This window comes from Hemitrygon akajei, chromosome 28 (genome assembly GCF_048418815.1).
Source record: "Hemitrygon akajei chromosome 28, sHemAka1.3, whole genome shotgun sequence".
NCBI classification, from domain to species: Eukaryota; Metazoa; Chordata; class Chondrichthyes; order Myliobatiformes; family Dasyatidae; genus Hemitrygon; species Hemitrygon akajei.
This window is the reverse complement of record NC_133151.1, coordinates 7,012,893-7,032,264: the sequence shown is the minus strand read 5'-3', so window position 1 is coordinate 7,032,264 and position 19,372 is coordinate 7,012,893. Positions and strand designations below refer to the sequence as shown.

The window sequence follows — 19,372 nt, the reverse complement described above, 5'->3', positions numbered from 1 at the left end:
AACTAAAAAACTTATTGCAGGGCACCGCTCTATGCAGCACCCTCCAGCCGAGATCCCCCAGGTGCATGGGAAGAACCCCCTCGTAAAGGGACTTCCAGTGGGGACCCTCCTCACCTCCGGGTGGAAAGACCGACTGCCATGGTGTGTCGGGACGGTGGACAAGGGCAAGGAAGTGGAGGGTGTGGAGCAGCAGCCCATACAAATACCTCTTACTTGCATCCCTGAACGGGACTGTGGGTATCGATGAGAGACGGCTCAAGTTGTGTGGACATGGCTCTCGGAGAAGATTGCGGGGTCCGGGCCCGACAAGCAGCTCGGCCTGAGTCGGTCCACACAACTGAGCCGTACTGACATCCACTGAGGTAGGGCAAGGGTCCGCCAGGACCTCACCCTCCGCCAGAGGAGGGGATTCCCGACCTGAGGCGACCATGTTCCAGACTCTCAGTAGGCAGACTCCGCAAAGCAGTACGGCTGACGCCCGCCGGTGGTAGCCGCATGTCTTCGTGAAGACAGCAACCCCTCCGGAGGAAGAAAGTCGCCAACACGTGCCACCTGGGAGGGTGCTCGGCGTCCAGGAATCTCTGCAGAGTCCTGAGGCGGAGAGCCGCCAGTCGCGTTCGAACGCACACCAGCGACTGTCCGCCCTCTCCCATTGGGAGACTCAAGACCGCTGCAGAGACCCAGTGTTTCCTGTTGCCCCAGAAGAAGTCCACTAACTTCCTCTGCATTCTCGCAACAAACGAGGCAGGAGGGGCCAAGGTGACCATCCGATACCACAACATGGAGGCCACCAGCTGGTTTATGACCACCACCCTGCCTCGATAGGAAAGTACCCTGAGAAGGCCTGACCATCGCCCCAGCCGGGCCATGACTTTCGTCTCCAGGTCCTGCCAGTTCGCCAGCCAGGTCTCCCCAGAAGGACTCAGGTAGACTCCCAGATAGAGGAGACGTCTAGTGCTCCACTCAAAAGCTCTCATCTCCTCCGGCAGGGAGTCCACCTGCTACTGACGCACTAAGAGTCCGGAACATTTCGCCCAGTTGATCCTAGCGGAGGATGCTGCCGAGAAAACTTCTTGGCACTCGCGCATCCTCCGCAGGTCATTGGGATCTGTCGTAATGAGGAGTACATCATTGGCGTAGGCCGACAGGACGACCTCCATGTCCGGTTCACGCAGAACCAGACCTGTCAGCTTTCACCGTAGGAGGCTTAGGAATGGCTCGACACAGATCGTGTACAATTGACCGGACATGGGGCATCCCTGACGTATTCCTCTCCTGAAGGGAATGGGCGCTGCCAGTGATCCATTGACCTTAACAAGGCACTCCGCGGCAGAGTATAGGAGCCGAACTCGGGCCACAAAATGTGGTCCGAGTCCAAAGGCCTGCAGAGTGCCCACCAGGAAACTGTGGTCTACCCGGTCAAACGCCTTCTCCTGGTCAAGAGAGAGAAACGCTGCCCAGGACCCAGTCTCCTGCTGCAGGTGGATCAGGTCCCGTACTAGGTGGACATTGTCCTGGATGGAGTGGCCCGGGACCGTGTAAGATTGGTCAGGGTGAATCACCTGTCTCAGTACTGAACCAAGATGGTTGGCCATTGCCCGGGCGAAGATCTTATAGTCCGCGCACAAGAGGGAGACCGAGCGCCAGTTCTTTAGCAGGCGAAGGTCTCCCTTCTTGGGCAGCAGGACCACAACAGCTCTCCGCCATGAGAGGGGCATTTCCCCGGTGGCTAGGCTCTCCCCTAGAACAAGGCTGTAATCGACCCCCAGGACATCCCAAAAAGCCTGATAGAACTCCACGCTCAGACCATCTATGCCAGGGGATTTTCCCCTCCGGAGTTGCCGAAGGGCAGTAGACAGCTCCTCCCGAGTCAGGGGAGCGTCCAGACGTGCTGCGTCTTCTGGGCTGACCTTTGCTAAATCTTCCCAGACCTCACTGCACGCCCCTGCATTTGACGGATCTGGTGAGAATAAGGACCGATAGAAAGTGCGGACTTCTTTGATAATTTCGTCAGGATCCGTGACGGAGGAGCCATCAGCAGCCAGTAGCTCCACCAGCTGCTTTTGAACTCCCCGCCACTTCTCCAACGAGTAGAAGAAGGGTGAGCCGCGGTCCAAATCTTGCAGCATTTGGATCCGCGACCTCACATATTCACCTCGGGACTGCTGAAGCTGCAGATGCCTGAGTGCGTCCTTCTTCTCCTGGTATTCCTGCCACATTTGATGGTCTTCACCGGTCGGACCAAGACAGGACTCTAGGTCAAGCAACGCTCTCTCAAGCCGCTCAATCTCAGAGCCCCGCCTCTTTGTCGACCCCCTAGTGTACTCCCAACATAAAAACCGGAGGGAGCAGAACTCTCTCCGTCTCTCTCTCCAGGTGGCCCAGAACGCTCGGAATGAATCCCGGAATCGGCTCTCCTCCAGCAGCCGGTTGTTAAAGTGCCAATACCCGGATCCCACCCGAGGGTGCAGAGGAGTAAATTCCATGCACACAAGGTGATGATCCGAGCACGACACCGGCCACATGGAGGACGCCAACACGCAGGAAACATAAGCCCGAGAGATATACAGGCGGTCTATCCGGGAACCCCCCTCTCTAGATCTTCTGGAGAAGACCCCCGAGCGGTCCTCCACCTCGAGGGTACAGTTGAAGTCTCCCCCGAGGATGACGCAGTCCCCAGGATCGATGGAACTCAGCAAGGTGGACAGCTGACAGAATAGGCGCGTCTGCATCACCCCGCGCCTCGGAGCATACACGTTGATAAAATGCAGCGGTACTCCAGGTGGAGCAGACGGCCGGGCACAACATCTTGGACCCCTACGATTTCTGGCCGGAAGGTTGGGGCTAATAGGATCGCCACCCCCGCTAGAGTTGGAGCTAAGGTGACTCATGTAGACCCCGCCCTGCCACTCCAGGAGCCAAGCGGACTCGTCCCCTGGGGTGGTATGGGTTTCCTGCAGGAAACTCACCGCGTATCTCCCATCCCTGAGGACTCAGAGATTGTTATATCTGCGGAGAGAGCCCCTGCTACCGTTTACATTTAAACTAGCTATGGTAAGTTTCATATCGGGAGCACACTAGGCCTTAGCACCGGTACCCTTCCCGTTGAGAGCGGTGGCGCCCTCAGCCACACAATCCGGAAGAAAACCAAGAATATACTTTGCCTTCCGGCCCCGACTGCTACCATCACTACCCTGTGACCCACCATCTCCCGAAGGAGCGAGGCTGTTTCTCACCTTGATGTCCCTCACCAGGTCATCCAGGAAGGATTTCAGCTGCCGTCTGTCATTCCCTGACACAGCATTCTTCCTCCCCTTCCCTTTCCCCTGCCCCTTCCGTCTGAGGATGACTCGCAGGGACTTCACTAGCCTCGGCATGCTAGGCCATCGAAGCGAGGCGAGTTTAGGCCGATGCTTTGCACCCACGGGGGAGTGAATAAACTCTCTGATCTCCTCCACAAGTATCAATGGGGATTTTTCAGGAGGGGTGAGGATGTCCATTGTCTCGCTATCAAAAGAATCTCCCTCCAACCCCTCACTGCAGACAGATCCCCCATCTTCCTCCTCATGTGGTGTATAAGGTGGCTGCCCCTGTAACCCACACTGCACAGCGGGTACCTCCCTCATACCTTCCCGCTCCACCGTCGCATCAGTCTTACCCACAGTTGCGACGATGGAGGGAAAATCCCAAGGGACTTCCTGCAGGCCATTAGTTGATGGAGTCGGCATGCAGGTTATATCACCCTCCCCAGGAGACCCCAGCAGTTCTGGTCCAATGGATTCACCGGCAGCCTTATGCTGACTGTGAGAGAGCCTGGTCTCCTCTCCACTTGTACTATTTAATACATTTGCCTCCAGGGAGGCGCTTACTGCTAAGTCCTGGGTGGAGTGCTCCGGGTCTGTTTTAGGTGTGCAAACAGGCCCAGCACTAGCTTCAAGCACAACCACACCACCCACCACAGGACTGGTGGCTACATCTGGGGATTCAAGGTTAGACTCAACTTCCACCCGGATCCCCACCCCTTTCTGGGACTCCCCCTCATCTACGTTCTCTGCCCTCTTGGGGGAACAATCCCATATCCTCTTCAAGCCGGAGGAGCACACAGGTGCGGAATTCACCGATGGAGCGGTACTCTCCGCTTCTATCGCCCCGTCCAACCGTACGCTTCCCCGAGCCTCCCTCTCCACCTCAGGGCAAATGGGCGTGAGCTCTGCGGTCTCGGGGGCCGACTTCTTCATGTGTTTCGATTTCTTCCTCGCCTTCTTGCCCCGCACAGACTCCACCCCGCCCCTCGCCTGAACCTCCCTTTCCGTAGCCTCAGGATCACCCGCCTGAACCACAGGGGTAGGAGCAGAGACTGGAACAGACGTAGGAACAGGGACAGGGTTAGAGACAGGGTCAGGGGCAGGAGCAAGGGCCGGCACAGGTGTAGGAGCAGGAATGGGATCAGGGGCAGAGTTAGCTGGGGCGCTGGTTCCCGAAGTGGACTCCCTGGGTTTTCGGGTGTTCGGACAATCCCTCTGAAAGTGCCCCACCTCCCCGCACGCATGGCACCGTGGGCGTTCAGAGCTCCAATACACCTGATAATCTACCCCCTCATGCCGGACAGTAAACCGGCCCTCAACTTCGTCCTCCTTTTCCAGTTTCATGAATACCTGTCGCCGGAAAGAGATTACGGTACGGAGGGTGCGTCTCCTGAACTTGTGCCTGACGGCAGTTATTTCTGACCATACTTGCCCCAAGCGGGCCAGTGCGGGAAGCAGGTCTTCGTTGGGGATGAAAGGCTGTACGTGACCGAGGACGATGCGCTGTGTGGGAGCCGTCACTAGCTCCATCTGTAAAAAGATGTTCTCTATCGTGATCCCTCTACTGAGGGCCCAGTGCACCAACTCATCATTCCTCAGGTAAAACACCGCCTTCCCGAACTCTTTCTCAGCGGCTAAAACACCATCTTTCCCCAACAAGTCCTCCATAGCCTCCAGGCACTTTTCCAGGGTAGTTCCAGGACGCAAAATACATTGCACCCCGCGTTCAGCCTTCACCGTCCGAAACAGGGCGTTGTCCGAGGCTGGAGAGGCAGCCGCCTTGGCGTACCTCCCCGAAGGCCTGCGACTCCCTGTAGACTGGTCCGGCATGTTACTTATGTGTCCGAATCGAGAATGATACGGTGGTGCTGGTTATAAAGTCTTGGAGCGAGTTGAGTAACTGGCGGGAAAAGTTTGTACTCGACAGTACCTTGCTGGCTCCGTGCCAGAAATTCCAACGCCAGGAAAGGCTCCGTTAGTCCTGCAGAAATACTAGGCCGTGAGAGGTCGAGACGTCTCAAACGATGTTTCGGCTCCTACACCGAACGAGAATCCCGACGATAGAGATGGAAGGAGGTTGTCCCGATGTCAGTGGGGAGAAACAACGTCGTTTGTCTCCGGTTTTTAGAGCGACCCGGCTTCCCGGCGAGTTGCCGGCGGCCACAGCTGGGTGCTATGCAGTTCGAAGCCGTCAACGAACCCCGTCCAAACTGGCAGAAAAACTCCAAGCGAAGCTTCCACTCTAAACCGGCTGCTCACTTAGATGTTCTAGAGACGTTTCAAACCAATTTCCAAGTAATTCAAGACCTTCATAAAGCAGTTTTTCCCCGATTTCTCCCAGCGCAATCAGAACAGCTTCACTCTGTGTCTGACCCCGGGAGAGAGTGGTGGGATGGTGTGGAGGGAGCTTCACTCTGTGTCTGACCCCGGGAGTGTGTGATGGGACGGTGCGGAGGGAGATTCACTCAGTGTCTGACCCCGGGAGTGTGTGATGGGACGGTGTGGAGGGAGCTTCACTCTGTGTCTGACCCCGGGAGTGTGTGATGGGATGGTGTGGGGGTAGCTTCACTCTGTGTCTGACCCCGGGAGTATGTGATGGGACAGTGTGGAGGGAGTTTCACTCCGTGTCTGACCCCGGGGAGTGTGTGATGGGACGGTGTGGAGGGAGCTTCACTCTGTACCTGACCCCGGGGAGTGTGTGATGGGACGGTGTGGAGGGAGCTTCACTCTGTACCTGACCCCGGGAGTGTGTGATGGGACGGTGTGGAGGGAGCTTCACTCTGTACCTGACCCCGGGAGTGTGTGATGGGATGGTGTGGAGGGAGCTTCACTCTGTACCTGACCCCAGGAGTGTGTGATGGGACGGTGTGGAGGGAGCTTCACTCTGTACCTGACCCCGGGGAGTGTGTGATGGGACGGTGCAGAGGGAGTTTCACTCCGTGTCTGACCCCGGGGAGTGTGTGATGGGACGGTGTGGAGGAAGCTTCACTCTGTACCTGACCCTGGGGAGTGTGTGATGGGACGGTGTGGAGGGAGCTTCACTCTGTACCTGACCCCGAGGAGTGTGTGATGGGACGGTGTGGAGGGAGTTTCACTCCATGTCTGACCCCAGGAGTGTGTGATGGGACGGTGTGGAGGGAGCTTCACCCTGTGTCTGACCCCGGGAGTGTGTGATGGGATGGTGTGGAGGGAGCTTCACTCTGTGTCTGACCCCGGGAGTGTGTGATGGGACGGTGTGGAGGGAGCTTCACTCTGTGTCTGACCCCGGGGAGTGTGTGATGGGACGGTGTGGAGGGAGATTCACTCTGTGTCTGACCCCGGGAGTGTGTGATGGGACAGTGCAGAGGGAGTTTCACTCTGTGTCTGACCCTGGGAGTGTGTGATGGGACGGTGCATAGGGAGTTTCACTCTGTGTCTGACCCCGGGAGTGTGTGATGGGACGGTGCGGAGGGAGATTCACTCTGTGTCTGACCCCGGGGAGTGTGTGATGGGACGGTGTGGAGGGAGATTCACTCTGTGTCTGACCCCGGGGAGTGTGTGATGGGACGGTGTGGAGGGAGATTCACTCTGTGTCTGACCCCGGGAGTGTGTGATGGGATGGTGCGGAGGGAGTTTCACTCTGTACCTGACCCCGGGAGTGTGTGATGGGACGGTGTGGAGGGAGATTCACTCTGTGTCTGACCCCGGGAGTGTGTGATGGGACGGTGTGGGGGGAGCTTCACTCTGTGTCTGACCCCGGGAGTGTGTGATGGGACGGTGTGGGGGGAGCTTCACTCTGTGTCTGACCCCGGGAGTGTGTGATGGGACGGTGTGGAGGGAGCTTCACTCTGTGTCTGACCCCGGGAGTGTGTGATGGGATGGTGTGGGGGTAGCTTCACTCTGTGTCTGACCCCGGGGAGTGTGTGATGGGATGGTGTGGAGGGAGATTCACTCTGTACCTGACCCCGGGGTGTGTGTGATGGGATGGTGTGGAGGGAGCTTCACTCTGTGTCTGACCCCGGGAGTGTGTGATGGGATGGTGTGGAGGGAGCTTCACTCTGTGTCTGACCCCGGGAGTGTGTGATGGGACGGTGTGGAGGGAGATTCACTCTGTGTTTGACCCCAGGAGTGTGTGATGGGACGGTGTGGAGGGAGTTTCACTCTGTACCTGACCCCGGGAGTGTGTGATGGGACGGTGTGGAGGGAGATTCACTCTGTCTGACCCCGGGAGTGTGTGATGGGACGGTGTGGAGGGAGCTTCACTCCGTGTCTGACCCCGGGAGTGTGTGATGGGACGGTGTGGAGGGAGATTCACTCTGTCTGACCCCAGGAGTGTGTGATGGGACGGTGTGGAGGGAGATTCACTCTGTCTGACCCCGGGAGTGTGTGATGGGACGGTGTGGAGGGAGCTTCACTCTGTACCTGACCCCGGGGTGTGTGTGATGGGACGGTGTGGAGGGAGCTTCACTCTATGTCTGACCCTGAAAGTGGGGCTGAAGTTAAAATTAATTGCATTGGCCTGCAATTCTATTCATCTTCCTGAATTATCGAAGAACAAGGAGCGGTCACGTTGAAACACAAAGTCCTGATGGTCCAGAGCAGAGGGGCTGTTGAGATATTTCCACAAGCGGGAGAGTCTCGAACGGCTTTGGCCCAGTCTGTTAAAGCTGAGATGTGTGGGAATCATCTCTGGAGTTCTCTCCCCTGTGGAGTGTGGAAGATGGATCACGGGGAGTTGGGTGGGGATAATTAAATGGAGAGATCGGGGGCTAGATGGCTGTGGAGACTTGGCACAGAAGGGGAGACAAGGCCTGGGTCTGATCAGCCATGGTCGTGTCGAATGATGGGACGGGTTTGAGGGGCTGAATGTCCTGCAGCCTTTAACATGGCGGTCGTCTCCTCTGTTTGCAGGCAGACTGTGAGGACTCGCCAGCCGGGGCGGGGCGAGGCGGGCACGAGAAGAGCGGGAGATCCAAGCTGGGGGAACCCGTGCCCGAGGGGCCGCCCAGTGAGGAGATGCCCACGCTCGGTAACCCTGGGGCATCTACCCGCCATCGGCACATGGTGGTCAGAGTGGGCGGCCAGAGGCTCTCGCTCGCTCAGTAAGTCTCCTTCTGGACTGGGACGCATCATCTTTGTAAAGATGACGGGACTGAGACAGAGGGTCTGCCTGAATAACCAGTGGTGCATTTTGTCGACGATGCAAACTGCAGCCACCGTGGTGGGGGCAGGCGGTGTTTCGGAGGGTGGATGGGGTGCTGATCGGGCGGCATCGAGAGCTGCTGGAGCCGTGCCGTTTGTGAAGTAGCTTTAATTTTGGCCCGACGGTATTAAACACCAGCGGTTCTGCCGATCCAGAGCAACACACGCAAAATGCTGGAGGAACTCGGCAGGTTCCTCCTGGTCCAAGGCCCCCCTGTTGGTCACAGTTAATCATGGATGCTGCGTCCAAGCTGTCTAGATACACAAGCCATGGCAGTGCGATATGGAGAGCGAGCTGTTCCCCATGTAGCACACTCCACACAGCTGATGAACCCAAAGGAACGGCAGAGACCGATACAGTTTGGCACCGGGAGTTGCCGGTCAGCGTTGAACTCGACTTAACACTGCCTCAGGGACTCCAGCTCTGGATTTTACTCCCAAAGTCTTCCTCGTGAGTGTGTATAGCCGCAGGGCAGCGGAGGTCTGAGATCAGAGTTTTCATTCTCCTGGACGAGCTGCCAACCGCGGGCTGACCAGCCCCCTCTGCCCGAAGCGACCGGTAACCCACCTTTGCCCCTTCTCCTGTTAGTGGAAACTGTTCCGCCAGGCTACACGTGAAGGCCAGAGGCCTTCAGAGCCTTGGTTGTCAGAGGCTGTTTGAGACGCACGCCATCGGGAGAGTTTAATAGGTCGCGGGAGCTTCTCCCCATTACCAGCCCCTGCTATGACACCCTTAAGGAACCAGGCAGCATCTGTGGAGGGGAATAAACAGTTGCCGAGACTGAAACTGGCCCTGGATGCAGGACAGATCTGTTCTGACCGATCAGTGGGTTGGATTAGGCTCCAAATTGTCATTCTACCTTTCTGTATGCTTATTTTTAATCTTTCTATAATTGTCTGTAAACTCTTAGTGACTTCTGTGTATGCTTCTGGACTTGTGGGTTTTTTTGCCCGCAGAGCTGAGATAATTTAGTGCCTGCTAAACTGGTTTCTCATCTAAACTGGGCCGGAGGTGTTTACAGTGCAAATGCAAACCGGGTGCTCGCGTTCCTTGTCTGCAGCCGCGTATACCTTGTTACAGTGTTAATTCCATTTTCATTCCCACGTGAGACCACTCTCAGGTTGGAGGGGGGCAACATCTCATACTCAGTCTGGGTATGAGACCTCCAACCTGGCGGCACGAACGTCTATTTTTCCCAACTTCTGGTCATTTCTTTCCCCCGCCCCCCTCACCTGCCTATCACCTCCTGTCAGGGCGCTGGAGCCGGGAGCCAATCGCAGACCCAGTACCGTGCACACAGCGATATTAATTGAGTAACAAATCCCGAGGTGCAGACAAAGTCAGCGTCAAAGTTCAGGCAGAGGTCAAAACATCCAGAGAAATCCAAAAACCAGAATCAGGAAACAGGCAGAGTCGATATTCAGATAGAGTACAGATCTGAATACTGGAAAGGCTCAGGAAAATTTAATGGCACCATCTGGCAACAAACAGGTGAAAACACTGGACTGAAATACACTGAGCAATAAACAGAGAGGCAGATGATAGGTGGAGCACACTGAGACACGGGTGGCAGCAAAACAGGTAATAATGAGAAACAGGTGAGAGGCGGAGTACTCAGTGATACAGGGGCCGGAGTAGAGCAGGAGCGGGGACAGGAGCACGTGGCACTGACACCTTCCTCTGGTTCCCCTACCAGATTCCTTCTTCTTAAGTCCTTTACCTCTTCCACCTATCACCTCCCAGCTTCTAGCTTCGTTCCCCACCGCCCCCCATCATCTGCCTTCTGGCCGGTCTCGCCTATCACCTGCCAGCTGGTGTTCCTTCCCCTCCCGCACCTTCTCATTCTGGCTTCGGCCCACTTCGCAGTCCTGATGAAGCTCCTCTCCACAGATGCTGCCTGGCCCACTGAGCTCCTCCAGCAGTCTGTGTGTCTGCCTTGCTTGCTGCTACGGGCTGACCCTGTCTGACCTGTACTATAGAGTTACAGTGAACCACGGCGCACAAACAGGCCCTTCAGCCCATCTAGTCTGTGCTGATCTGTTTTTCTGGCCTGATCCCATCTAGCCACATCCAGACCATAGCCCTCCCCATCTAAGCTTCTCTTAAGTGATGCATTCGGGCCCTCACCCATCACTTCTGCTGGCAGCTCATTCCACACACTCACACCACCTTCCGAGTGAACAATTGTGGTGAACATCTATGGGGAATTATGGTGAACATTTATGATGAACTATGGTGGAGAACATCTATGGGGAATTATGGTGAACAGCTCTGGTGATCTGTGGTGAACAACTGATGAACATCTGTGGTGAACGGCTGTGAACATTTATGGTGAACAACTTTGGTGAACATTTAGAATGAACTATGCTGGTGAACATCTATGGAAAATTATCATGAATAACTATGGGATCTGTGGTGAACATATATGGGGAATTATGGTGAATGACTATGGTGATCTGTGGTGAACATATGGTGAACTTTGGTGAACATTTAATAAGGGGATCATTACCAGCAGATTTGCACTTCAGATCTCACTTCTTAAAGAACCTCTGGACAACATTCTCTCCCAGGGCAGCAACATGGCATCGCAGACAGGATCTCTGAGAGGACTGCGGAATTGCCGGGAGAGGGTGTGGTGGAAAGGCACAAGGGATCCGTCCCTCCACTTACAACCACTTGAGCACCCTCCAGTTTAATTGTTTATCACTGAAAGGATCTTCAGCTTCCCCATTCCTCTCTAATTGCCTCTCAACTCCTTTTCCAACACACTCTAGTATTTCCTCTCCCGCCCTCTCTCCAGTTCCTTCCCCTCTTCAACTCTCTTTTGCGATTCCTCCATCATCTCTCTCCCTCTGGAAATCCCTACCCAACTCTTCTTTCAATTATTTCTGGAGATTCCTGCCTAACACCCCCTGCACTTCACTCCCTGCTGACATGAGCAATTCCTGTGTCACACGAGGAGCGTCTGATGCTGCCACTCACTGGAACTCAGAAGAACGAGTGCTGACCTCATTGAAACCTATTGAATGGTGAAAGGCCTCGATAGAGTGGATGTGGAGAAGATGTTTCCTATAGTGGGGGAATCTAGGACCAGCGGGACACAGACAGAGTGGATGTGGAGAGGATGTTTCCAATAGTGGGGGAGTCTAGGACCAGAGGGACACAGACGGAGTGGATGTGGAGAGGATGTTTCCTATAGTGGGGGAGTCTAGGACCAGAGGGCACAGACAGAGTGGATGTGGAGAGGATGTTTCCTATAGTGGGGGAGTCTAGGACCAGAGGGCACAGACAGAGTGGATGTGGAGAGGATGTTTCCTATAGTGGGGGAGTCTAGGACCAGAGGACACAGATAGAGTGGATGTGGAGAGGATGTTTCCTATAGTGGGGGAGTCTAGGAACAGAGGGCACAGCCTCAGAATAGAGGGGCGTCCTTTTAGAACGGAGATGAGGAGGAATTTCTTTAGCCCGAGAGTGTGAATCTGTGGAATTCATTGCCACAGCGGTGGAGGCCAGGTCACTGGGTATATTTAAGGCAGAGGTTGATAGATTCTTGATTGGTCAGGGCATGAAGGGATATAAGGGGGGGAAGGCAGGAGATTGGGGGCTGAGAGGGAAAATGGATCAGCCATGATGAAATGGCGGAACAGACTCGATGGGCCAAATGGCCTAATTCTGCTTATGGGGTCCAAGCCTACATTCCCCTGATCCCTTGTGCCCAGATGCATCTCCCCATTTCCCTAACTGGGCCTGGGCTCGGTTCTGACCCAGCCTTGCCAGATGGGTGAGGTCTTCCACGGGGGTGGAAGGCATGAAGATCCTGGAGACCCAGGCAGTTGGTGTTGGGCAAGTCTCCCACCACCAGGACCTGCAGGGTGAGGGGACAGGAGGGTCGTAGATTCTACCTGTCACCTACACACTGGGGGAGAAGGGTGGGAATTAACCCAGCACCGATCTCACACGTTGGGACGCGAGAGGAATTCGGCGCACGCCGAGTGTCGGAGGTGGGGACTGAAGCCCCTTCTCCGGAGACGTGAGGCAGCGGGTCTGTCGGCTGCAGTACCAGGTGTGATCCACAGACACCTCGCCCATCGTGAATATCTATGGAAAATTATCATCAACAACTATGGGATCTGTGGTGAACACCTATGTTAAACTATGGTGAACATCTAATAAAGGGATCATTACCAGCAGATTTGCACCTCATTCCTCACTTCCAAAGAACCTCTGGACAACATTATCTCCAGGGGCAGCAACATGGCATCACAGACAGCATCGCTGAGAGGACTGCAAAATTGCTGGGAGAGGGTGTGGTGGAAAGGCACAAAGGATCCGTCATTTTTCTGCCTAGTCCCTCTGACCTGCACCTGGACCATATCCCACCATACACCTCTCATCCAAGTTTTTCTTAAATGTTAAAAGTGAGCCTGCATTTACCACTTCATCTGGCAGCTCATTCCATACTCCCACCACTTTCTGTGTGAAGAAGCCCCCCAATGATCCCTTTAAACTTTTCCCCTTCACCCTTAACCTCTGTTTTTTTCTCTCCCCTAGCCTCAGTGGAAAAAGCCTGCTTGCATTCACTCTATCTATACCCATCATAATTTTATACACCTCTATCAAATCTCCCCTCATTCTCATATGCTCCAGGGAATAAAGTCCTAACCTATTCAACCTTTCTCTGTAACTCAGTTTCTCAAGTCCCATCATTGTAAACCTTCTCTGCACTCTTTCAACCTTATTAATATCCTTCCTGTAATTAGGTGACCAAAACTGCACACAATACTCCAAATTTGCCCTCACTAATGTCTTATACAACCTCACCATTACATTCCAACTCAATACTCAACACATACACTCACACTCCCTCACTCTCTCACACACTCACTTTCTCACTCTCACTCCCTCACTCTCCCACACACTCACTTTCTCACTCTCACTCTCCCACACACTCACTTTCTCACTCACTCTCACACAAAACAGCCGCCGGTGGTGGGAATCAAACCCGATTCTCTTCAGCCGTGAACCAGCGGCTCTACCCCTGAACTCCTGCCATCAACCCCGTACTCTGCCCCCAAGTTCACAGTCTGTATCACCTCCCTAATCTCGGGCCGGGGTGACCGTGGCTGAATCACGCCATAAACACGGGGAGAATCCCCGGGGCGGCTCGGCAGGCCAGGCAGTCTCCATGGAAACGCGGAGACGAGCGGCGTTTCGGGCCGGGAGTTCGAATGAGCTCGGCCGCAACGTCCATCTGGTCCCGAGGCCCCCCGCTCCCCTTCGCTAATGCCGGGCAGCCGCCACGCCGGAGGTCTGGTGCCGGGAAGGCCCAGGCCCCGGGCAAACTTCACAGTGCGGGCGGTGATCTCACAGTCTGGGGCGGGGGGAGGGGGAGAGAGCTGGGCCGGGGTCGGGGTGTGGACAGGGACGGCGGAGGGGACGCGACTTAGCACGGGTAAGATTCAGGACGGGATCAGGCTTAACTTTCTGCCCGGAGCCGGTTCCTCCAGAATGGGAGATCCAGGGCCGGATTGGGCAGGCACAGGCCGCTCTAGGCTCCTTTAGGCCGCCCTAGGCCCCTTTAGGCCGGGCAGGTGTCCAGAGGGCATTGCTGCAGGTGGGGGGGGGAGGGGGAAGCGGGGTTTAACTGATCCAACTTGAGGACCAGGTGGAAGGGGGAGAGCTGGGTGGTGGTAGGGGGACCAAGAGAGAGAGGGATGGTCTGGGAGGCCGAGGAGAAGGGCAGAAGACCAATAGAGAGAGGAGGGAGCTGCCCGGAGAGGGCAGGGGGTGCTAGAGGGGCGGGGAAGGGGAGGTAGGAGGTGAGCGACACCTGGGAAGGGGAAGAATGGAACCAGAGGGCCCCTGCGGCCTGGAGCCCTCCCTGAGGGCGCTGTGCGAGGCTGCCGGCGACCAGGACCGGGGGGTGAGGGCACAGGCGGTCCTGTCACTGCGGGAGTTAGGGGCCCGCCACCCAGGGCCGGTGCTGGCCACCTGCCACAACTACCTGGGACGGCGGGGACGGCTGGAGGACGAGCACCGGGCCTCCCTGCTGCGTGGCATGGCCGATGTGGCCCGCGACGCCGGGCAGCGGGTGGGCGAGCTGCTGGCCCGGAGGGTGGCAGCGGGGGCCCGCCAGGAACTGTCCGGGCCAGAGGAGGCATCGCGAGGTGCCTCCCTGGAGGCCCTTGGTGACCTGCTGGCGGCCCTGGGCCGCACCTTCGCCCAGGAGATGCTGGAGGAGCTGCTGCAGGGCCTCGAGCATGGGGCCCTGCCCGAGCTCCCCGCCCTGCGAGCCCTCGCCCGCCTGGTCGAGGGCAACCCCCGTGGCACACTGGCCCACCTGCCCGGTATCCTAGAGGCGGCCGTGCCGTTGCTGGGCCAGGCCCAAAATGACCGGGCCAAGGCAGCCCTGGCCTCGGCCCTGGGCTCATTCAGCCGCGGAATCCTGGCCTGCCAGAGCGAGCCAGCCGAGTCCACGCCCGGGAAAGAGGCCTTCGCCAAGGAGATGGAGGCGGCCTACCGCATTCTCTTCCATGACTGGCTGCCGCGCAGGAACGCCGGCCTCCGGCGCGAGGTCTTGTTGGCGCTGGGGGATGTGGCACGCCTGCTCCCTCCCGTCAGGCTGCAGGAGGAGCTTCCGGTGCTGCTGCCAGCCCTGCTGGCCTGCTACCGGCGGCGGGCTGAGGTCCAAGCCGTCACCCGCTGTCTGGGCCGGGTGCTGGAGGCCTCCGTGGCGCTCGGGTACGAGGCCCTGGAGGACCAGGCTGAGGCCCTCCTGCCACCCCTCCACCACCAGGCCTGTGGGGCCTCTGGGCCCAGCGCTGAGCTGCTCAGCTGCTTCACCATCCTGGCCCAGGCCTCGCCAAGTCAGCTGCTGGGTTTCCTGGGACATCAGACAGTGGGTAGTGAAAGGTGCCGGCTGGGGGCCCTGGCCGTGTTACGGCACCTACTGGGCTCCCGCCTGGGTCAGCTGCAGGCCAGACGCCCAGCGCTCCTCTCCAGCCTGAGGCCTGCACTGTCAGATTCCAGCAGGCGGGTCCAGCGGGCAGCCCTGGAGGTGGTGGAGGGTCTAGTCACTGGGGGTTACCTGGAAGGGGAGGTGGAAGAGGAGGGAGAAAAGGAGGGCAGGGAGGCAGTGCTGGAGTTTGTGGTGTCCCAGTGTGGGTCAGCCAAAGTTGAGGAGACCGAACTGAGGTCCCGGGCTGAGGAGGTGCTGGGCCGGGCCGTAGCCAACGAAGGCCTGGAGCGTCTGCTGTGGCCGTCGCTCCTGACCTACGTCACCCCGGTGCGGTACACAGGCGCACTGGCCCCCCTGTGCCGGGCGCTCGTCCTCCTCTGCCACAGGAGGTGCCAGGCCAGCCTGTGGGCCCTGTCCCTCGAGGAGGGGACTGGCCTGCCCTCTGCACAGGCCCTGCTGGCCCGCCTGCTGGCTGCCGCCTCCCTGCCCCATGAGGGCAGCGGACGGGGAGCCCCAGCACTGAGGCTGCTGCTGGCCCTTGGCCCCGCCCTTCACCCAGCCCTGGAGCAGCCGTGGCGAGCGGAGCTCCCTGACCTGGTGGGTTTTGTGGATCAGGCCCCCGTGGGCACCTTCCTGCAGCAGCAGTGGGAGAAGAGCCTCCTGCTCCTCCTCTTCAAGAGCGCTGAGGCGGTGGCCGACGCCAGCTGGAGCCACCGGCTGGCCGATGAGCTTGCGGCCCTCGCCGGGGCCTGGCAGGTGGCCCCGGCCTCCCCAGCCCTCCGCTCCCTGGCGCCCAGAGAGAGGCAGTTCCTCTACAAGTGCGTGGGCATCATGCTCCAACACAGCGGCTCCGCGGAGCTAGTCGGCCGCCACCTCCGGCAGATGCTCCACAGCGTGCGGCCCGGAGAGGCAGCGGAGAGGGAGGGCACGGCCCTCGGCGTGGGCCTGTGCGCCATGGCCCACCTGGATGAGACCCTGGCCCAGCTGGAGGAGCTAGCCAGGCCCGAGGCCTGGAAGAAGGCGGCCAGCTTCTTTGGGGCGCTGACGGAGAGGCTGGAGGGCGACGCGGAGAAGACAAAGGGCACCCTTATTCTCTGCTATGGCTATGTGGCCCTCTACGCCCCCGGGAGCCTCCTCCTGCCCCGGCTGGAGAGCAGCATCTTGCCGGCCATCCTCGGCCTCTCACACACCAAGCTGCTGGGGATCAAGGTGGAGAGCAAGGACCCGACCATCCGGCTCTGCTTCATCCGGGCCGTCACGCTGGTGGCGAAGGCCCTGGTCGGCAGCGAGTACCGGCAGACTTACCGCCTGGCCAAGAAGGGAGAGCTCCTGGCCAGCATGCAGGCCATCATCCGGGCCGAGTCCCAGGGGCCGCTGCGGACCCCCATGAGGCAGCTGGCCCTGACCGCCTGCACCCAGCTGCTGAAGCTGGGGCCACCACTCAATGGCGCCTACGTGACCGAGCTCATCAAGGCCTGCCTGGACAGCGTGCTGGGGCTGCCACTGGAGGAGAAAGGGGCCACACGAGGAGAGGACGGCACCCAGCCGGGCCTGCACAGCGAGGCCCTGTCCGCCCTCCAGGGGCTCCTCGACGAGATTCTCCGCCAGGACCTCAGCCCCGGAGGGTTCTGGGCCCTCTTCAAGCATGTGGAATCCTGGCTCGCCTCAGCCAAGGACCATGAGAGGGAGCGGGCCATGGGCATCACCCACCGGCTAACGGCGCTCTACCTGGAGGAGGCAGGTGCCCAGACCGGGACGGAGTTCGGGCCCCTGGGCGCCACGGTGGGGCGTCTGACTCCCCGTCTCGCCGACCCAGTGCTCGGGCTCCGGGGCCAGGCACTGGCCAGCATCTGCGCCCTCTTCGACGTCCACCTCCGACATCGGGGCCTGGGCGAGGGGCGGCCCGACGAGCCTCTGGAGCGTCTGCGGGCCTGGGGCGAGCAGCTGGACCAATGCGACCACCAGCGCCTCCTGAAGGCCCTCACCGACCTGGCCGGGGCCCTCTCCCGGCACCTCCCCCGCGGGCAGACCGCTCCCCTCCTCTTTGCCCTCTTCGAGGGGCTAGACGAGCCCTTCCCCAGCAGCTCAGGCGCTGCTGCCTTCGTCATGAACACCATAGCCTCATCCTGCAGCCCCGCCCTGCGGGACCATGTGGCCGACATCCTCCAGGCCCTCACTGTCCGCCTCCAGTGGAGTGCCTCCGACCAGATCAGGCTGTCCGTCATCCGCTTCATCATGCTGCTGGCCTCGCAGAACACGGCCGAGATGGTCTCCTGCCTCCTCGCCTCTCCGCTCCCCCTCAACCGGAACGTCCGGGACGTCTGGTGCGCGCTGGGCGGCGAGACCCCGCTGGCCACGGCCGCCATGGAGCTGCTGCTGGAAGCCCTGGGCCCCGGGGAGAAGGTGGGCCCCTGCTCGGCCGTGGGGCCCCTGTCAGTGGTTGGCGCCCTGCGGGCGATGCTGTCCAACCCGGAGTCAGCGGAAGCGGCCTTGACCCTCTACCCCCGCCTGCTTGGCGCGTTATTGCTCCAGCTCAGTGCCGTTCGTGAGACAGAGACATCGGAGACGGCCGAGGCTCTGCGGGCGGTGCTGATCGCCGGCGGCACGCCAGGAGTGGCAGACGGTCTGCGGGAGAGCGGCGGCTGGACGAAGCTGAGGGCCCCCAGCGAGCAGCCCGAGGGAGCCGCCCTCCTGGCCCGGGCCATGGCCGCCCACGCCCGTCCCCGGCTGGTCGCCGTGGCCCACCGGCTGGCTGGGGCCCTGCCCGGAGCCGCTGGGACCCAGCGGGCCGCCCTGACAGCCTTCCTGGGCGAGCTGCTTGCCCAGCCAGCGGCCGCCGAGCTCCACCTCACCGACTCGTTGGTGGCCTGTCTGCTGGGCCTCCTGCGGGACCCCGTGCCTGGCGTCCGGCTCCTGGCCGTCCGCGGGCTGGCCAACCTGTTGGACGGGGACCCGCAGCAGGTGAGGCCCTACTCCTCGCAGCTGCTGGCGGCCCTGGTGCTGGGGGCGGGCGACCCCGATGACCCCCAGGACCTGGTCAAGCTGGAATCGCTGGCGAGCCTGGCCCGGCTGCTGCCCCTGCTCCCGGAAGGCAGTGCCGTCGCCCAGCTAGGCTCCATCACCGCTGCCCTGCAGCCCCTCTTCGAGCATCAGAGCGGGCCGGTGAGGGCCGAGGCCTTCAACCTCTTCGGCAGCCTGTCCCACTTTGGCGGCAGCGGCGAGCTGGGCCACGTCTACACCGAGCACGTCCGCGACAGCCTGGTCAGCTTGGCCCTTCACGCCCACGACGAGGACCCCGGGGTGTCGCGGGCCTGCCAGTGGGCCCTGGGGCAGGCTGGGCCCCTGCTGGGCTCCCAGGGTCTCTCAGCGGCCCTCCCCCCGGCTGCCGGCGCCCCACTGGACTACTGGGACTTCCTCCGTCACGTCGCTGCGGCGCTGGCGGCCGACTTCCCGGCTCAGGTTGGCGGCTGCCTGGCACTGGGCGTCGCGTTCTTCCGGAGCCTTCTGCCCCAGATCCGGGGCAACGCCGTGGCCTTCGTGGCCTCCCTGCTGCACCAGCTGCCCCGCCAGTACCGCCAATTCGTCCCCAGCGGCAACGCCTGCTCAGACATCATCGCCCTCCTGCAGGATCCGGTGGCCAGTGTCCGAGCCACGGTGGCCAAAGCACTCGCCCTTCTAGACTGAACGCCTGCCCCCACCCCACCCCACCCATCTGTATCCGACCTGGCTTGGGGGGGGTGGCTAAGACTAGACCCCCGGGACACCGCCAGAATGAACAGAACCACCACTCGACTCAGTGCGAAGGCGCCGCAGAAGAGGCTCTCCGGACGCCATCGAGAACGCGGAGCGAAGCGGGCGAACTGTGGAAGCTGGGAGCGGCCAGACTGGGCGTTGCTGTGCGGAATCGACGTATTAAAAAACAAAGTT

The 19,372-nt window shown here is 59.5% G+C and overlaps 2 protein-coding genes across 3 annotated transcripts in view; both read left to right on the top strand.

Moving 5' to 3' along the window:
* Window positions 1–13,394, top strand: part of LOC140717645 (malate dehydrogenase, cytoplasmic-like) — a 59,223-nt gene extending 45,829 nt beyond the window's left edge. For both annotated transcript variants that reach the window (XM_073031257.1, XM_073031256.1), the window contains one exon: window positions 8,196–13,394. In XM_073031257.1, the coding sequence (XP_072887358.1) occupies window positions 8,196–8,206 (11 nt within the window). In that variant the 3' untranslated portion in view covers window positions 8,207–13,394. The remainder of the gene's footprint in view (window positions 1–8,195) is intronic.
* A 938-nt stretch (window positions 13,395–14,332) lies between these two features.
* Window positions 14,333–19,129, top strand: LOC140717589 (maestro heat-like repeat-containing protein family member 1). Its single transcript, XM_073031162.1, has one exon. It carries the CDS (start codon window positions 14,333–14,335, stop codon window positions 19,127–19,129), a length of 4,797 nt encoding a protein of 1,598 aa, XP_072887263.1.
* The last annotated feature ends 243 nt before the right edge of the window (window positions 19,130–19,372 follow it).